The sequence below is a fragment of the Arachis stenosperma genome, chromosome 7 (assembly GCF_014773155.1).
Source record: "Arachis stenosperma cultivar V10309 chromosome 7, arast.V10309.gnm1.PFL2, whole genome shotgun sequence".
Taxonomy (NCBI): Eukaryota; Viridiplantae; Streptophyta; class Magnoliopsida; order Fabales; family Fabaceae; genus Arachis; species Arachis stenosperma.
Window position 1 is genome coordinate 78,109,241 of NC_080383.1, and position 20,081 is coordinate 78,129,321.

Sequence of the window (20,081 nt, forward strand, 5' to 3'; positions counted from 1 at the left end):
CAATTAAAGACATATATGATGAGGCTACAATTAGTGTGAAGATTCAAGGTGGTGTGACAGAGAAATTTTCTATTGATATAGGATTACACTAGGGCCTTAAGTCCATACCTTTTTACATTAGTCTTGGAAGTACTCACAGAGCATATCCAAGAGCCTATGCCATGGTGTATGCTTTTTGCCGATGATATCGTCCTTATGGGAAAGTCAAGTAAAGACCTAAATAAGAAGTTGGATTTATTAAGAGAAGTTCTAGAAGTATATGGTCTGCGCATAAGCCGTAGCAAGACGAAATATATGAAATGTAAGTTCGGCCGCTGAAAGAAAACCCCTAATATAGAAGTGAAGATTAGAGAAAACATCCTATGAAAAGTTAAAAATTTTAAGTAGTTTGGATGCATCGTACATGATAATAGAGAAATTGAACAGGATATAAATCATAGGATTCAAGCAGATTGGTCAAAATGGCGGAGTGCGTCTGATTTTATATGGATAAAAAGCGCCTTTAAAACTTAAATGTAAATTTTATCGCACTGCTATGAGACCGGCTATGCTTTATGATACAGAGTGTTAGGCGACCAAAGGGGAGCACGAACATAAGTTAAGTGTGACAAAGATGAAGATCTTGAGATAGATGAGTGATCATAAGCGATTGGATAGAATAAGGAACGAAGATATAAGAGAGAGAGTTGGAGTAGCACCTATTGTGGAAAAGATGGTAGAATTGTGTCTCAAGTGGTTTGCACATGTGAAAAGAAGATCCATAGAGCACCAGTCAAGAAGGTGGATGAGATGGAAGATAGACAATAGGTGAAAGGAAAAGATCTAGTACAACCATCCATGTATTCCATGAGGTAGTCAAACAAGATCTACATATAAACTGTCTCTCTGTACACATAATACATGATAAAGTTCAATGACGTTTTGTTGTTATTGACAATTAACACAACTTTTTTTTTTGTGCACTGAATATTTTTTTTATTTTTTTTTTCTGACACTAAGTGTTCCAATCTAACTTATACAAAAAATTGAATTAAAAGGTAACGATAAGAGTTCCTTCAATGGTGTAGGTTTTTTTTTCCCAGAATATACCTAATGCTACGAAAAAAAACCTAATGTTATAGACATTAGGAACAAAAGGAAACCACAAATAGTAAGGAAATAATAAACAATAAAAGAAACAATAACAAGAAGGAACAAAAAGAGACGAAAGAAGACACGAAGATAAACAATAGACGACGCAGAGAATGACGGTTTTTTTTTTAATTAGGATAAAGAAGAACAAATATAAATTAATAAGGATGAATCTAATACCTGAAATCTGATACCAAATGATACGAAACATAACTCAGAATAAGATGAAAAATCAAAGAAAATGACTCATCTACCTCAATTTAATTTTCTGATACAACAGTTAAAGGAATCACTCTACCTCTCCTATTCACACCCAAGTTTCTCAAAGAAACTCAGAATTTCATTCATCAAAATTAAGAAAAAAAAAAGTAACTACTAGATTTTAGAGAATTTTTATACCTCTTAAGTAAAATTCTAACTCATAAGTTCACAAATAAAAATAGATCAAATCATAACTCGACCTAAAACAAACAAAACAAACTAAAATAAATACTATAAAAATGATGCATATTTAATTCATCTTGAATAACGAGAGTCTTCAATACATCTTGTAAATAGTAAGACATTTGATTTTTCATAATCGTTAATCATTGTCTTACTCAATTCTTGATGCATCTTCTAAACAAATAATTTAGCCATGTTTGCAAAACCTTCTTTTATTCTCTTAATTGTTGCTCTTTTCATTGGACCAATTGGCATATGACAATTCTCTGTTTGTCCCATAAAACTCGTATCATATGAACCTAATTATAAATTTAGTAAAACTATACGGACTAACAGAATAATTAAACCCTAAAAATCTAGAGGCCCAGCTTTAGTTGATGTAGAACATACACCAGAATTGCCATAAGAACTTCCTCCGGACCCGTCAACTGGGGCTTGATTTAAACATTCGAAAACCAAAAACCTCCGTTTTTGCAATTTTATTGAGAATGTTGTAGCATCAAGAATCACAGGAACCTGCCAAGTGGCAAAGCATAAGATCAACAGATACATACAAAAAACGATAGCTTCAAGAAATGCATTTTTTTCTCCAATAGAATTTCCAATTTCCAATTGGCTTATGCATACAAATTGTAGAGTCAAAAGCTTTCAAATTACAACACCAAAATGATAAAATTAATTAATAAATAACGGTGATGCCAAAAGCAATTTGCCAAAGCACAGGTACGATTAAGGTCCTACAATGATGAATTTTTTAAACTACAAAAGGAAACCACAATTGCACATGAAAGCATAAATAGGTGGAAAACAATATGCATACCGGAAGGGATATATAATGTGGTAAATGGGTGTAACTGTTTTATGCCCATTGACCACTACTAAAGATGTGCATAAAATAGAGTTGACAAATAAAAAAGTATAATACTTTCTACAGAATAATATATATACACACACCTGTGTATTTAACCGTGCAACTTTATGTACATTTAACAGCCCAACCATGTCCTGGTATCCAGTGAGGAGTTTTGCTAGTTCCTTGTCCTCATCTGAAACAAATGTAATCCAGTGAAGAAATTTGAGGTGATTCATAAATAAACAGATGAAATATATACGTTCAGTTATGAACCTGGAATTGCCCTGACAGAAAGCAAAGTGTCTGCCATATGTTGCAATCTTTTTGAACATGATGGCGATAGAAGTGACGGAGGAAACGTTGCAACAACAACGACATTTGAAGACCGGGCCATCCCTTTTAAAGATCGAATAAAGGAAAGCATATGCCACTCCTGCAGTAACAATATCATTTACAGAATGCAGAACACTTATCCAATGCTAAGATCTAAGAAGTATTATTATATGACAAGAAATCAACCGTTTTTGAGGATCAAACTGATATCAACTTCAAAATTTTATGACTAAAAAGGGATTTTTCTTAAAAAAAACTAATATTAAAAAATAGGTTAATGGTCAAATTCATTCCTGAAATATTGACCACTATCCAAAATCGTCCCTGAAAGATTTTATCATCAAATTATTCCTTCAAAGATTAAAAATAAATCACATTTGTCCTTTCATCACTCTTTGACACTTGCCATAAACAATTAATGATATAAAACGTTAACTGACAGCATATATGACACCTGACATGTCCTATTGGATGCTAACCAGAGATATTTATAAAAATATATTAATTTAGCCCTTTTCTCCAATTTCAGTTATTGGTATTAGGGTTTACCTGATTGGAAAAAGAAACTAAATTGATAGATTTTCATAAACATATTTGGTCACTATCTAATAAAACATGCCAGGTGACATGTATGCTGTCAATTAATGTTCTATATCATTAATCGTTAACGGAAAGTGTCAAAAAAGTGACAGAAGGACAAATATTAATTATTTTTTATTTGGAGAACGGCAAATTTTTCAGGGGCGAATTTGGCCATTAATCCATTAAAAAATACTGTTCAAAGACAGTAGAGAAACTTAGTAGTTCAGAAGAACAAGTGATTAAGGAGAAAAACATAATTCTCACCATGTCTGAATACTTGCACTGTGGAGAACAGAATGACTGGATTGCTATACGACCAGCGGAGGAAATGCTTCCTTCATTTCTATTAAAATGCCATCCATCAAATTAGTAAATTAAAAAGAATGACAGCTCTATATTTCAAGTGAACTTTATAGTCTTCAACACAAACTAAATTTATGCCAAGAAAAACAAAATGATGAATAGGAAACTCTCTATAGACAAAGTCCATCTCTAATCAGTTCTGTGTCTAGACTTGACTGTGTGACCATATTATCAGGCATCCAACTCCATTAAATTCTTTAATTATTACAAGAGGCCTATGAATATTTATATCTAAGAAATATATTTCTGGAATTGAGCAACACCTTGAGAATTGAGCAAGAAATTCAGCACAACGATCTTTAAGAGCATCAAGGTTTGGGGAATTTTGGATGCTAACACAATCTACATTATTGCTAGTGAAAAAATGTCTTTCCAAGGGCTTTCGCAAGTCAAGATCATTGCAATAATCATGATGACCACCTGCAGAATGAAAGTATTATACAAAATATTTACACATCCTGATTTGACATTGAGATGCGTTCACTTTCCGTAGATCATTATAAAAATCAGAGTTCCATAATAAATAACTTCATCTTCAGATATAACAATGAGTTCTTGAGAGCTTCTAAACATATATTATGTCAAGCTCATAAAACAAACTAAAAGGATAGACTAGTGCCATTGTTAGCACCATTGGCTTGTTTATCTTCTTATGGTAAAACTCATAGAACCTAATTAAAATGCCACAGGTATAAGATGTGAAAAGGAGGGAAAGAAAGAATCGTGTATATTGCTGAAACAGGGATAAACCAGTAGAGTTTTAACTTTCTAAGTCTAGAACGTACCCCAATTCAAACCAAATAATAAGAATTCTCACTCTTCCCTTTTCTCTCCTCCAGCTCATCAAAAACCATGAGAGGATCTCAGCACCCCACTACTCTCATTACTCTGCTCTTCTAATTAATTCCTTTTTAATATAGCTTCCCTAGCAAATACATGTGTCATACTTGGGTTCCATCAGTGATACTTTAACATAATTCGTGACATATTGTTGCACAAACAGTGATTTGTGTGCTTACATATGACTTGAAACTTCAATTATTTATAATAACATTATACATTGACAATATTTACTTGGAATACTCACTTTTGCTATATAGATGAATGCTGTTTAGTCTTGAGTGAAACTTGCAGTCCACAATTTAATTAAAATTATTATCATGCAAATTTAAGTGAACTAAATGATCCATAGTGATAGCATTAATATCACAAATGATATAACAGTGTACAACGAGTTAAAGACCAAACATGGGAAGAAATTATACATAAGCTTACCATTATTAGTATTGATATTTAGCTGAGGCTCACCAAAGTACTTCTTGTACTGCCATGCAATTCTAAGATCCTTCTCCTGTGATATAAGCATACAAAAGATTAGATTACCATCACAAATTTGTAGTTATACACATCACAAAGTGCAACGGCCGAGCAAAATACATGGCTAGGTTTGTGTGATGTATCATCTTTGGATGACCCTGGACTCGGCAAAGTACCAAGAAATGCTCTAGGATCTTTAGATGGACTAGCATACAAGAGTGGCTGTCTATGCAAAAGTCCTTGAGACATAAAATTTCTCAATAGAAGCATATGATGAGGCGCTTCTGCATCTTCCATAATCATAACAAGGCTACCCAGAGAAAAACCTCCTCCTAAAATTTCTATTCAAAAAAATAAACAAACAAAAAAAATGAAACCATAATAAGCAAATTATATGGAAAAGCAATACAAATTAATCAAACAAAACTATTTAATTCAGGCATTGAATAAAAGGCAAATCAAGAGCCATTTAGTGAGATCATTACTGTCCAGATCAGAGATCCCAGATGATATGAAAGTTGTCCCATTGGGGCCATTCTTAAGACCAGGATGCTGCGAAGATTTTAAAGATGATACATTGTGAGAGAAGCTACTAACTCGAGTCCTAGTAGTAGCCATTCTGCATCAATAACAGTCTGAGGAAGCAAAGAGCAGAAGTTGCTGTAAGTCCACCCAACACCCAATAGGCTGCAAAATTCACATGACAATACATTACTCTTTTGGAAACTACACAAGCATGTACCGTATAATCATAAAAAGTTTAGATGTCAGACAAGCACAAAAGAAACTAACTTATTAAAAAATCTTAAAAAAGAACAACACAAAAGCATTCAAAATTGGGATATTAACAAGTATTAAGCTGTTATAAAAAAAATAAAAGAATAAACAATTCCATCCTTGCTGTCTTATTCACTTTAATGATTCTACGTCTACACAGGCTTAGAGACATCACTAGCTAGGAGTTTTTCTCAGACCATTTATCAAACACCTTAAATGCAGATACAAGTAAACAAAACAAAAGAAGCATGCCTTGTAAGTGAACCACTACCAAGTAAGTCAAACTGAAAATTGCGAGGATGTAAATACAGAAAGAACATTGCCGAAAATGTATAGTTACCCTTGGAGATGCGAAGTGAGCGTCGTTATTAGAAGAGAGAAGGGAACACGGAAGCTTAGTTACCAAAATCGAACCGGTTCGGAGTACTATGTCACTAGATTACTAGTTCAACCGACGAGTCAACGGTTGACCCTATAAAATCTTAAATCATCAAAAAGTTAAAATTAAAATTTGAAATACGAGAGTCTTCAATAACACTTTAACATCAATTAGGTATCAATTCCTAAAAATAACTAATAATGAAAATAGATTAAATTACTCAGGAGTACAATAGAATCTTAATTTGATAGAATAAGAGTACAAACATTAAACATAACAATCCATCTCAAAATACTATCAAAGAACAAAAATTAAATCAATCAATGAACCAATTATCTAATCAGTAATAACTAATTACATAAAATTAAACAAATTATCTAGACCTAGATAAACTAAGTATAAAAAATTAATAAAAGAAAAACTGAAAAAATAAAACAACTCAGTGACTCACCCACACTGCAGAAGTAGAAGCAAGAAGACGGCGACGGGTTGGGGTTGCAGATAGACCATCAACTACGGCGACGCCCAGGGAAGCAGAGACAGATGACAAGACGGCGAGGAAGCAGAGGCGAGCTGACTCAGCAGAGACAGACGGCGCGGGGACAAGGCAGAGGAGCCAACGGTGACGGCAAGCAGCAAAAGGAAATGACCTCCGTTGGCTGCCGTTGTGTTCGGCGGTGACCGGCGAGTGAGGTAGGAGGTGAGAGGGAGAACCAAGAGTGGAGACTGAGTTGGGATTGAGAGGGGTGGCCGTTTGTGGGTTGTGGCCTGGGATAGTTGGATGGGTTTGGGTTCGCCCAAAAGGCAAACGTAAGGGTGTTTCAGGTGGGTTTTTTTTTTTTTTTTCGGTGAATACCGGTCCTGGTCGCGGATAAGTTTTTGTCCAAGGATTTCGAGGCCGCCAACCAAAATAAAATAACTTTTTTTTGTCTTTTATATTTAATTTTGTAGGATTAATTACTTTTTTTTAATAATTTCTTTTCAAACTATATTTATGTGATATATTAATTACTAATAAATTTTTTATTTAATTTCTATAAATAAAAAAAATTTAAAAATTATTAATATATTTCAGTTTTACATCATAAATTTAACTAATTTATTTAAACAATATAACAAAAAATATAAAAAAATTAAACGACCTTGATAATTATCTTTAAAAGATAACGAGACTCTCAATAAAAAAAATTTGCCAATTTTAGTTAAATTTTAATAGATAAATTAACAATTTAATATGTTATGTAGACTTATCCCATTAATACAGAGAAAAAAATATTAATAGAGGGATAATCAATCTCATAAAAATAAAGATCAAAAATCAAAAAAGAGTTTTTTTTTTGTTAAAAATCTCGTTGTCTTTTGAGGTAATAGTCAGAGACCATTTAGATTTTTTCTCTTTTTTCTCCTTGTGTTCCGCAAAATTAAAACGACTCGCATAAGAGATTTTTTGTTTTTGTATCTACTGCATTAGAGATTTCACCAAAGTTAAAAACTCACATGCATAATTAAAATACATAGATAATTTAATATATTTTATTAAATTATTATCTAATAACTTTTAACTATTAATTTTACATAAAAATAATTACATATAAATTTTTATTATTACAAAAAATGAAAAATATTTTATTTCTAACATTTTTAATAATATTTTTTATATTTAATTTAATTCAATTTATTTTTAATATTTAAAATTATTTTAAAATTTTATCTCTACCATTAATTTTTTAACTGCCAATAATTATTTAAAATTTTATTATCTATTTTATCCTATAATTTTATACCAAACTTTTATATTTCTTTGTCTCTCTTTCTTTTCGTCACTTTTTTTTACTGTCTCTGTCACTTTCTCTCCCTCTTCTCCCTCCCTCTATCACCATCGCCTATATAAACAATAAGCTTTCTTTGTCTTCTACCTTTTCATTCATCTCTACTCCTGCTTTAAAATCATTTGCTTAGTTGCAAGCAGAAATACTTCTAGACGATATTACAAGCTATAGTTTCACTAGTTCTATTTGGAGAAGTTTAGTACCTCCACAAATTGAGTTATTTACCGGGTTTGTATTAGTTGGTAGAGTCAATACTAAGGAGAAATTACGTAAGTTAGGCGTTATTGACCAGCATGATAGTGTGTGCATTTTATGTAAAAAGAATGTTGAGGACTTTCACCACTTGTTTCTTCGTTGTGAGTTTACTTGACAAGTGTGGTATGCGTGGTTGTTGACTATGATAGCTTGTGGGCTATTACAAGGACAATTAAGCAATACTTTGAGAACAGAATAGAAGTGACTGTTAAAAAGGAGGTGCGAAATAGGTGACTAATTATTATTATTATTATTATTATTATTATTATTATTAGGCACATATGGATAAAAAAAATAACAGAATCTTCAAGAGTCAAGAAGTAGGAATGGCAAAAGTTATTAATAGGTCGCTTATAAACTATAAAAAGTGGATGAAGTTGATCCTAATAGTTGTTGATGACAATATCGGAAATAACTATGAATTAAATTTTGTACTTACTATTTAGCTTTCTTTTATTCTGTTGTTACTCCACCTTATTGTGTTGAGCTCCTTTACTTAAAAAAAAAGACTTTCATCACCGTTAGACTTTATTTCAACTTTCGTCTTTATACAAACTACTTCAATTCGTATCGAATCAATTTGAGTAATCGAGTTCTTATATAGTTCTCAAATAATAAAAAATGATACTCCTAGAAAAATTTTTAAAAAAAAAAAATAAGCAAAATCCTGATATTATGATCAATGACAATAATATATTATTTTAAAATGGATAGCATTTTAGAGTTAAGCATAGCGATATGACACTTTTTAATGATAATTTTTATGTTTTTCTTCTTCACATCATTTATAGAAAAATATTTTATATATTTTAATATTATATGAAATATTTTATTTATAGTTTATGAGTATATGATCAAAAAAGAGTTGTGTAAAATTTATAAAGTAGTCCTTGAGATTAGTTTTGTACACCAAATTATTTTTAAAATTCTAAATGCACCAAAAATATCTATGAAATTGGCCAACATAGCCCGTTAGTGCTTGATCAATTTTTCGTTCACAGCTTGCTGATGTAACTTAATTATGTGAACTATTAGTGACACATATTTATCATAATTTAGCCTGATGTAATAATGTTATGATGATGAATTAGTCAGTGATATATAACATGCTGATGTTAACACTAAAATATCATCAATATAGATATGATTTTGATCAAATTTATAAAAAAAATTATTTTGGACACTGACAGTACAAACATCATCTTAAACAATTAAATTAATGAGTAACTAGATTGAAACAAGGTTGATCACAAAAATATTTCTCAATTTAGTTACCAACTTGCTACTTTAAAAAAGTATTTCTCGATCTGACTTCTTGATCGATGTACCCTTCTCCGATCTACAGCAATTCGGGCCTAAAATAAAGTTATTTTAATTTTTTTTGAGAAATAAATAATTTTTTTATTCATTTCAAACAAAAAATCCTCCAATTGTTGCGTTATATTTGCTCTCCAAAATAATATATATTATTTTGTTGGCTTTTATGTTAAAAAATTATTTTAATAAACTTAACAATAATAATTATCTTATTAAATTTGATTTAATAATGAAGGAGATAAAGAAAGTTAGCTTATTGCTAGCTTATTGTTAGGATTACTAATAGTTTGTTATTGAGTTTGTTATTGTCCTAGTCAGCATTTCCTGTAACCATATATTGTGAGATACACATGTAATTACTCTAATTCATTTGGTTATCAATTCATTCCTCACACACCAGAACCTCTCTCTCTCTCTCTCTCTCTCTCTCTCTCTCTGGCCTGATACATATATGGTATCAGAGTTTTCTTTTTACCTCTCTCCCATGGCTTTTGCAACAATGTCTCTGGCACAAGTAACACAAGCTTTTTTTAGTCCAATAGCTATGAAATTGGATGAGGATAACTATCTACCATGAAAGGATCAAGTAGAATCCATGATCGAAGGATACGAGATGCTTGACCACATCACAGAAAAATCAATTCCAGTGAAGTATCTCTCTAATAAAGATGGAGCTGTCGATGTGATAAATCCAGCGTATGCGAAATGGAAGAAGTAGGATGCATTGTTGAAGACTTGGTTACTAACGTCGATGAGCAAGCGGTTGACGACGAGAATGGCCGGTTGTGTCTTCTCGTATGAAATCTGGTTCAGGTTAAAAACATTTTTTGCATCTCAAATTACAACAAAAATTAGGCAATTAAAGAATAAGTTAGTCAATACAAAGAAGGAAGGATCTGTGTCATATTATTTGCTTAAAATCAAGAAAATAGTTGATTCATTAGTATGTGTTGGAGCTACAATTAGTGATGTTGATCATGTTGAAGTTGTGTTGAATGATTTGCTTGAGGAGTATACCTCTTTTATCACAACAATCACTATAAGATCCAAGTTGCTGATGGCACATGAGGAGTTGTTAGAAAAGGACAATAAACCAGATAATTTTATGCAAGCACACTTGGCTCATGCTCAATCAAACTTCCATCATTCAAGAGGTGGTTTCTGTGAAAACAGAGGTGTCTTTCGTGGCAGAGATGGTACAAGATTTATGAGAGGAGCAAGAATGGCGTAGTCTCAATTTTAAAATTACAAAAGAGGTGGTCCTAGACCTTCGCAATGCCAAGTTTGAAACAAACTTGGGCATACGGCTCTCAATTATTTGTAAAGGTATGATGGCTATGGTAATGGAAGAGCTGAAGCTCCGTCACGTTCGCATAGCCTTGGCACAAATTTGTCATCCACAAATGCCTTGGTTCAAAATGATGCTGAATTTGCTACTCCAACAATGCTGCAAGATCTAGATTGGTGTCCAGATTTAGGAGCCACGCACTACATGACTGCTGATGCTCACAACTTTAGAAAAAAGACTGAATACGCTAGTTCAAAAAGAGTCACCATCGGTAATGGTTCAGGTTTGCCAATTAGTCATATTGGAAGTTCAATTTTCATTTCAAATCTGAATAGAAAACAATTCTTACTTAGCAAATTACTGCTAGTTCCAGAAATTTCAAAGAATTTGTTAAGTGTCTATCAGTTTGCAAAGGATAATAGGGTATTTTTTGAATTTCATGATGATCATTGTGTTGTCAGATGCAAGGTTTCCAAGGAGGTCATACTCCAAGGAACAATTGATAAAGGATTGTATAGGTTCTCTGGATTCTGTCCAAAATCAAGAGATGATGTTGCTGCTGCCTTACTATCTTTAGTACATGTGTCAGGAAATAACAACTGCTTATTGTGGCATGCTCGTCTTTGGCATCCATCAGTTTTGGTAGTTAGTCAAGTTCTTAAGTCATGTCATATTTCTTTGAAATCAATAAATTTTGTGTGTTCTTCTTGTTGTATTGGAAAGGTACATCAACTTCCTATTCCTAAATATGATTCCCTTTACACAAAATCTTTAGAATTGGTCTTTACAGATATTTGGGGACTTGCCCCAGTTGCCTCAGTCAATAATTATAAGTACTATGTTCATTTTATTGATGCTTTTTCACGTTTCACTTGGATTTATCTGTTATCTTCTAAGTTTCAAATCAGATTTGCATTTGAAAAATTTCAATCTATGGTTGAGTTGCAACTTGGTACTAAAATTAAATGTGTGTAAAGTGATAACACTAAAGAATATGTTAATTTTGCTAAGTCTGTGTAAGATATAGGTATTATGTGAAGGCTTTTCTGCCCATATGAACACCAATAAAATGGTGCCGCTGAGCGCAAACACAAACACATTGTAGAGACTAGGTTGGCATTATTGGCAACTGCGTCTATGCCAAAAAGGTAATGGGGAGATGCCTTCATGATTGCCGTCAGGTTGATAAATTCTCTACCAACTCTGGTATTAAACAATGTTACACCTTATGAAAGATTGTTCAACTCAAAGCCTGATTACATGTCTTTTAAAACCTTTGGATGTCTGTGCTTTCCTTATACCAAGCCCTAAAACTCCATAAAATTGATGACCGATCTGAACCCTGTGTATTTCTTGGTTATGAAGTGCAACAAAAAGGCTACAAATGTTTGACTGCTGCTGGAAAAATTATCTTTAGCACTCATGTCTTTTTTTTATGAAACAGAATTTTCTTTCAAGACTGGTTTTGCTTCATCCGATGACGTCTCACCCTCCTCTAGCTCTCCTTTAGCAAATCCTCTTCTTCCTATTATTTCTAATAACCTTATGTCACAACAATAAATTGCTTTACCAGACATATCCACAACTAACTCCTTCATTGTCGCATCTTCATCAATCAACTCCAACAATTTATCACCACCTGCACCTACCCCTGCCTCTTCTCAGCAACCTATTCAGGCCTCTTCTGCACCTCCACAACCCCGACATCCCATGGTTACATGGTCAAAGAATGGTATTTTTAAACCCAAAGTATATCAAGCTCGGCTCACCCCTTCTTTAGAGCCAAAGAATTACAAAGAGGCTCTCACCATACCTCATTGGAAGCAAGCAATGGATGAAAAATACGGAGCCCTTATGCAAACCAGAACATGGAGTTTGGTACCACTGCCAGAGGGAAGAGAACCGATTAGGTGTCAATGGGTGTTTCGAGTTAAGTACAACTCAGATGGCTCTTTGCAGAAGTACAAAGCCCTTGCTCAGGGCTTTAGCCAACAACTTGGGGTGGATTTCAAAGAGACTTTTAGCCCTATCATTCGCCCCACTTCAATTCGAATGGTGTTATCTCTTGCTGTCTCCAAAGGGTGGAATATTAGCCAGTTGGATGTGAACAACGCCTTCCTTAATGGTGATCTCTTTGAGGAAGTTTATACGAAACATCCCCCTGGTTACGAAAAAAATTCGACTTTAGTTTGCAAGCTATCCAAGTCCTTATATGGACTCAAACAAGCTCCTCGAGCTTTGTACACAAAGGTCTCTGGGGTACTACAACAGCATGGGTTTACTACCACAAAGGCTGATACATCCCTGTTTACAAAACTTTCTACTGGACATTTGACTTATGTGCTCATATACATTGATGATATCATTGTTACTGGCAGCTCAAATCAGTGTATCGCTGAGGTAATTACTCAAATTAGCACTCATTTTGCCTTGAAAGACATGGGGAACCTGCATTATTTTCTTGGATTAGAAGTAGCACACACTACTGATGGCGGTCTTCTGTTATCTCAAACTAAGTATTTCAATGACATCTTAAAGAAAGCCAATATAGTTGGCTGCAAGTCATATGCAACTCCGATCCCTTCCTCTCTGAAACTTAGCAAAACTGGTAGTCCTCCCTTTGGTGATCTAGCTCTATATCGTGCAGTTGTTGGGAGTCTTCAGTACCTCACAATCACGCGGCCAGAGTTAGCTTATTGCATAAATCGAGTGTGTCAATTCTTGCTGAAGCTTCTTGAAGCATATTGGAAGGTAGTTAAGCGCATTTTGCGGTACATCAGTGGCACTGCTCGCTTTACGGATTCAGCTGGCTAAAGAGCTCACTTTCACAGTTTATACCGATTCTGATTGGGGGTCTGATCCTGATTATCAAAAATCAACCAACGGTTATTGTGTATTTCTGGGATCCAATTTAATTTTCTGGTCTTCAAAGAATCAGCATGCAATCTCTCGGTCGAGCACAGAGGCCGAATATTGGGATGTGGCTGATGCGGTTGCAAAAGCAGTCTCCATTCAGAATTTGCTGCATGCTATTCATGCCCCCCCAATGACCAAACCGCCTGTGATTTACTGTGATAATCTCAATGCGGGTATATTAGCTACAAATCCAGTTTTGCACTTCAAATCTAAACATGTTGAGTTAGACATTCATTTTGCTAAGGATCATGTCAAGAAAGGTCGAGTTCAGGTTGTTCATGTCTCTGTTGTGCAGCAGATTGTTGATATTTTCATGACAAGATTGCTGAAAAAACAACCTTCGTTTGAGGGAGAATGAAGGAGATAAAGCAGTTTATTGCTAGCCTATTATTAGGTTTGCTAATAGTTTGTTAGTGAGTTTGTTATTGTTCTAGTCAGTATTCCCTATAACTATATATTATAAGATATACATGTAATTACTCTAATTCAGTTAGTTATCAATTTATTCTTCATATATCAGAACTTTACTCTTTTTCTATTCTCTTTTCTTTTTTTCTGGCCAGATACCTATGTACGAAAATTAAACATAAATAAATAAATAAACTAAAAAATCAATAAATGGTGATAACGAACAGGTGACACTAGTAAATTAATTCATTATCAACCTAAAGTGTAGTTTTTTAAATATAAATGAAATATTAATGATTTTTTCTTTCAAAAGTTAGTTGAAATAGAAAAATATATTATCTACTTCAGTTTCAAAATAATTATCGCTTTGATTTTTTTATACATTATAAAATCAATGTATGTAGATGCAAAATAGGTTTAGATATAAGTTAAATAATAACTATTTAAAAAAGGAAGAAATATTTATTAATATTTTTGTTTTAAAATTATGTATTATTTCTTTATTTTAACACTTAAATACTCTTATTTATAGGAACTATTTTGGTTAAAAATTATAGCTTCTCTACACATTCAAAGTTTTTTTGGTAATTAAGTTTAATTAAGTTGGCCAAAATCCAACAAAATTCACTCATACAATATGCGCATGAAATCACGATATTTTTTTTCTTCGTATTTTTTCATGCACATTTTTCTCCTTTTTCTATTGTTGCTATTGTTACTGCGTTTTATTTTTATTTCTTCTTCTTTTTCTCTTCCTCATGTGATATTGCAGTTATTTATTCTCTTTTATTTGATTTTTTCTTTTTTTTTTTATTTTATTCTTCTTAAAAGAATGAAACAAAAAAAATTATAAAAAAAATTAAAATGAAAAATATGAAAAAAAAGAAGCACCAGAAGATACAGAGAAAGAAGAGTAAGAATTTCGAATTATACAGAATTTATCAAAAAAAAAATAACACCAAATTTTCTTAACAATAACACATAAATTTTTTAGTTTTGTCACTAAAATTTTGCTACAAAAGCACAAATATCTTCTTTAATCCTGCATTTTTTTCTTCTTTTTATTCTTCTTTCTTTCATTTTTCCTTTTTTCTATTGCTCTGAAGCATTGCTTCTCATATTAGATTAGATTTGAATGAACATGTATGTACTGCATTGCAATCTTATTTAGTTGAATGAATATAGGTTCTTTCTTTTCGTACTAATTAATTTTGCAGCATTATGTGTTTTTTCTTCTTCTTTATTTGATTTTTCTTATTTTTATTCTTATTAAGAGAGTAAAACAAGACGAATCATGAGAAAATAAAACAAGAAGGAGAAGATGAACTAAAAAAAGAAGATGATGATGATGATGATAATGAAGAAGAAGAAAGAAGGAGGATGAGTTTTGTGTTATTATTAAGTAATTTCGGTGCATTCTGGATTTAAATAAGGTGCACTTAGCCTGTGCTTATTTTGAACTAAGTTTGTTTGTGTGTCGTCATCATTAAGTAATTTCAGTGCATTTTAGATTTAATTTCGATACATTCTTGTCTGAACTTGTTTTTAATAGAGTTTGTTTGTGTATCGTTGTCATTATGGAATTTCGATGCATTTTGAATTTGAACTGTTATACATATAAAAAGAAGACAACAATGGTAACAATAACGATAATAATAACGATGATGATAATAATGATGGAGGAATAGGATAAAAAGAAAGGAAGAAATCGAAGAAATTCAAATGAAAAAAGAATGAAGAGGGAGAGTGATAAACCACTATTTTATGGTTTATCTTGTGCTTAATTGAGTGGATTTTATCAACTCTTTACCCACTTATTCATACTATTTGCATGGTTTTACATTTGCCTTCCTAATTATGTGCTTTGATTGAAAACATGCTTCTTTGGCCTTAAGTTCCCTATCTTTAATCCTCTCTTATTACCATTAGATGCCTTGATATGTGTGTTAAGTGTTTCCAGATATTATAGGGCAGGAATGACTTGGAGGATGGAAAGGAAGCATGCAAAAGTGGAAGGAATACAAGAAGTTGGAGAAACTGCTAAACTGTCCAGCCTGACCTCTTCGCACTCAAACGGATATAACTTTAGCTACAAAAATCTAAATGACGCGGTTCTAGTTGCGTTGGAAAGCTAACGTCCGGGGCTTCGATTTGATATATAATATGTCATAGCTGCCTTGACGCTAGATGACGCGAACGCGTGATCCACGCGGACGCGTCGCAGCTACGAACTTCAATCCGCGCGGCCGCGTGGGCGACGCCTCCGCGTCACTTGCCCGCGACCTGTACGGACCAGGAAGCGCTGGAAGTGACTTCTGGGCTGTTTCTGACCCAGTTTTCGGCCCGAAAAACGCAGATTAAAGGCTATAAAGTGAGGGAATGCATCCATTCATAGGGAGGCTCTCATAATTCACTTTCCATTATTTAGATCTAGTTTTGAGAGAGGTTCTCTCCTCTCTCTCTTTAGGATTTAGGATTTAGGACTTCTCTTAGTTTTAGGAGTAACTCTCGATCCCAGGTTTAATGTTCTTTTACTTTATAATTATCCTTATTTTCAGATACCATTAATGCTTTCTTGTATTAGTTATGTTACCTATTTAGTTATGCTACATTCATGTTATGATTTTCTTATTTAATGCTATTTGAGGTATTTCAGTTTAATATTGCTTTCTTTATTTATGCCATCGATTATTCCCAATCTGAAGACAATTTTTATTCCAGCAGATTTAATTTCTTTTCCTTTTGGTCTTGGTTGAGAAATCAGTAACTCAGGATTTATCTTAGCTCAACATAATTGATAACTGTTATCTTTGCTAATTGAACTGAACTTCAATAATCCCAACCTTTTCTTAGGAAATAAATAGGATTCGAAGGTCAACTAATTAATCCCTTGACATTCTTTTGCTTTAGCAAAGGTTGACTAAGTGGAATTAAGATTCAACTTTCATTATTATTGATAAGAATAACTAAGTCTGGACTTCCAATTTCTCATACCTTGCCAAAAGTTTGCTTTACAGTTGTTTATTTATTTTAATTGTCATTTAAGTTACTTGTCATACTTCTTCCTTAATTCCAAAACCCCCAATTTTACCTTTTTCATAGCCAATAATAAGAACATACTTTCCTGCAATTCCTTGAGAAGACGACCCGAGGTTTAAATACTCGGTTATCAATTTTAAAGGAGTTTGTTACTTGTGACAACCAAAACGTTTGCACGAAAGGATTTTTGTTGGTTTAGAAACTATATCTACAACGCGACTATTTTTATAAAATTCTTTACTAGCAAAAATCCTAACGTCAAAATGGCGTCGTTGCCGGGGAATTGCAAACGTGTGCCTTATTATTGGTTATTGTAAATATTTAAAAAAAAAAAATATATATATATATATATTTTTTTTTCTTTTACTTGTTTATTTGTTTCTCCTTTTTCCCCCTTATTACTGATAACTACTATGAATTCTCACCCCTCTCGCTTTGAGTTTGGTTCTAACTTTGTTGAAGGAAATAGAAACCACAGCAGAAATATGCATCAAGGTCAGACCAATCAAGGATGGATAGAGTCAAGAGGATCTAATCAACCTTTTAGGCAACAACACCCTCCAAGATATCATGGACAACGACCATTCTACAATGCATACCCAGCTGAGAGATATGGTGGACAACCTTGTAACTACCAACAAGCCCCACCCCGTGCCTATAGACCATCCTCTCAACATAACCTCGAACCACCACACTCACAAGCTTCTTTTCACCATTCGCCACCATACGATCTTTATCCACCTCAACACCAATCCAATTACTCCCAAGAACCACCACTCCCCCATACACCATACACATATCCATCAAAGCCAGAATCACAGGTTCACCTTGAAGAATCAATAAAACAATTTACTGCAACCCTTCATCAACTAGAGCAAGCAATAATTCAATTGTCTTCCAAACGTTCAGCCCCTCAACAGACTCCCATGGCTTTATGTGGAGAATCCAATGAAGAACGCAGTACAAAGAAGATGCTAGAAGCTCCAATGAACAGCATAGAGCATAACTTCGTACTGAAACAAGTAGAGGAAGCTGTCATTGCAGAAAAAGAAGAGTTGGTTGAAGATTTAGGAGACGCCGAACCGCCACCTGAATCTAGAGTTATGGAGAATTCCGTCAAGGATGTTACAAGTGATGCTGAGGAGGATTTTGCACCGCCTCCACTGCAAATATCTTATGAAGAACTGAACGGAATAAACCAGGACGCAGGCTTCCTTGATGATGATGATCACGAGTCCTGTTCTCTTAGTGACGAACTTGCATCCGCAAGTGAATTCTTTGAGACAGAAGAATCTTCCTCGAGTGAATATGAAGATGATGCTAAGGTAGATTTTTCTCAACCTCCAATATATGACTTGAGCGATGATGAGGGAGAAATTGAAGACTCTGATCAAGATATGGTTGAAGTGGAAGAATTCACAGAAGATTATAAAGGAGTAGAACTTACAGAACCATTGGAAACACCTATCCCACGGCCATTACCACCAATTACAAACTACAAGTGGGTAACACCTTTGCCTTTTATCTTTATTTTTCCACTTGAATATGGTTTACTTGAAACAAATGGCCAGCTTAGAGCTCTCTGCGGTTTTAAGAGGAAAAGGGATATGACTCGCACTCTGCGCTGGTATGCAAGATTCAATAAGGGTTCGCACTTTAACTTGAGGTGCAAGAATTGGTGTCAAGCTCAATTTAAAGGATCTCGGAAGCCGTTTGGTCACTGCAGTGAGAATTCGGATTACTCATCACCCGACTGGACCAATGTAGATCAAGACAAAAACGAGTGTAGAAGAAAAGTTTGGGATCCTGGAGTCTGTTCTGACATTCAACACCCCGGGAGCCTTGAAGCCTGTTTGAACTCACCTAAGGGCTTTACATGCCTTGTTTGGGACCCCGGAGGCTGTTGGAATTCCAAACATTGGTGGAGATTTCTGGACAAATTCAAGCACAAGCCACCATAGCAGGAAGCTCATCAAATGTCCAACTTAAGGACTTTAACTAAAAGTGCTAGGTGGGAGACAACCCACCATGGTATGATCGCTCTTGTTTCCATTTTATTTCGTTTTATTTATTTTATATTGTTTTATTCCTATTGAACTTGGATGCCATTCATAACATTTGCATTTAGCACTGCATACTGCATAATTGTATTTTGCATTAAAAAAAAAACGCACGCGACGCGGCAGCGTCGTTGACGTGTCTGCGTCACAAGTGCATTAGGAGAAAAGAAAAGTGAACAGAGAGTCACGCGAAAGCGTGGCTGGAGGCGTGCTTTTAGCACAATTTGACCCACGTGACCGCGTCGCTGACGCGTCCGCGTCACATGGGAACCACGCCTCCCACGTGTCCGCGTCACCCACGCGGCCGCGTGACCTGGTAATCGACGTAAAAGGGGTTCATGGCCGAAAGTTGTGCTGGAGTAAGGCTGGACTGGCGCTAGACGCACAAGCCTTACCACGCGAACGCGTGCCCCACGCGTCTGCGTCATCCTCCAATCTTGGCCACCCACGCGATCACGTCAACCACGCGACCGCGTCACCCTAAAAATTGACAAAAAGAGTTTCGAACAGAGAATTGCGCGAACGCAAGGCTACACTCGTGCCAATCGCACAAATCAGGCCACGCGTTCGCATGCCTCATGCGTCCGCGTCGCCTGAACTTATTACGCCCCACGCGGCCGCGTTACCCATGCGACCGCGTCGCCAGCGTCGCACAACCTATCCAGATCAGTGCCAATTTTCTTATATTTTCTTCTCTAATCCTAATTTTTTCTATCTTTTCTTATTCTATCTTCCTCTTCTCTTCTTTACTTCTTCTTCCCTTCTTTCTCTTCTCATTCTTTTTATCTTT

At 34.4% G+C, this 20,081-nt stretch overlaps 1 protein-coding gene across 3 annotated transcripts; it reads right to left on the minus strand.

Moving 5' to 3' along the window:
- Positions 1-1,621: 1,621 nt before the first annotated feature.
- On the minus strand, positions 1,622-6,957 carry LOC130940228 (elongator complex protein 4). 3 transcript variants are annotated; one of them, XM_057868312.1, is made up of 10 exons: positions 6,631-6,957; positions 6,141-6,272; positions 5,509-5,710; positions 5,144-5,364; positions 4,982-5,057; positions 3,970-4,126; positions 3,608-3,686; positions 2,702-2,861; positions 2,530-2,621; positions 1,622-2,091 (listed from the first exon to the last, which is right to left on the minus strand). In XM_057868312.1, exons 3-10 carry the CDS (start codon positions 5,639-5,641, stop codon positions 1,924-1,926), a joined length of 1,086 nt encoding a protein of 361 aa, XP_057724295.1. In that variant the 5' UTR covers positions 5,642-5,710; positions 6,141-6,272; positions 6,631-6,957; the 3' UTR covers positions 1,622-1,923. The 3 variants fall into 3 exon arrangements, with proteins under 3 accessions (XP_057724295.1, XP_057724294.1, XP_057724296.1); XM_057868311.1 differs by having other exon boundaries at positions 6,141-6,281; XM_057868313.1 differs by lacking the exon at positions 6,141-6,272.
- Between the last annotated feature and the right edge of the window lie 13,124 nt (positions 6,958-20,081).

Excerpts from the sequence above, each read along its gene's own strand:
- LOC130940228 (XM_057868313.1), bottom strand. The coding sequence starts at position 5,641 with ATGGCTACTACTAGGACTCGAGTTAGTAGCTTCTCTCACAATGTATCA. Across the intron at positions 5,058-5,143 it reads CATCACACAAACCTAGCCAT|GAGAAGGATCTTAGAATTGC; the intron begins GTATTTTGCTCG and ends CTTATATCACAG. Across the intron at positions 4,127-4,981 it reads AAATATCAATACTAATAATG|GTGGTCATCATGATTATTGC; the intron begins GTAAGCTTATGT and ends TTCATTCTGCAG.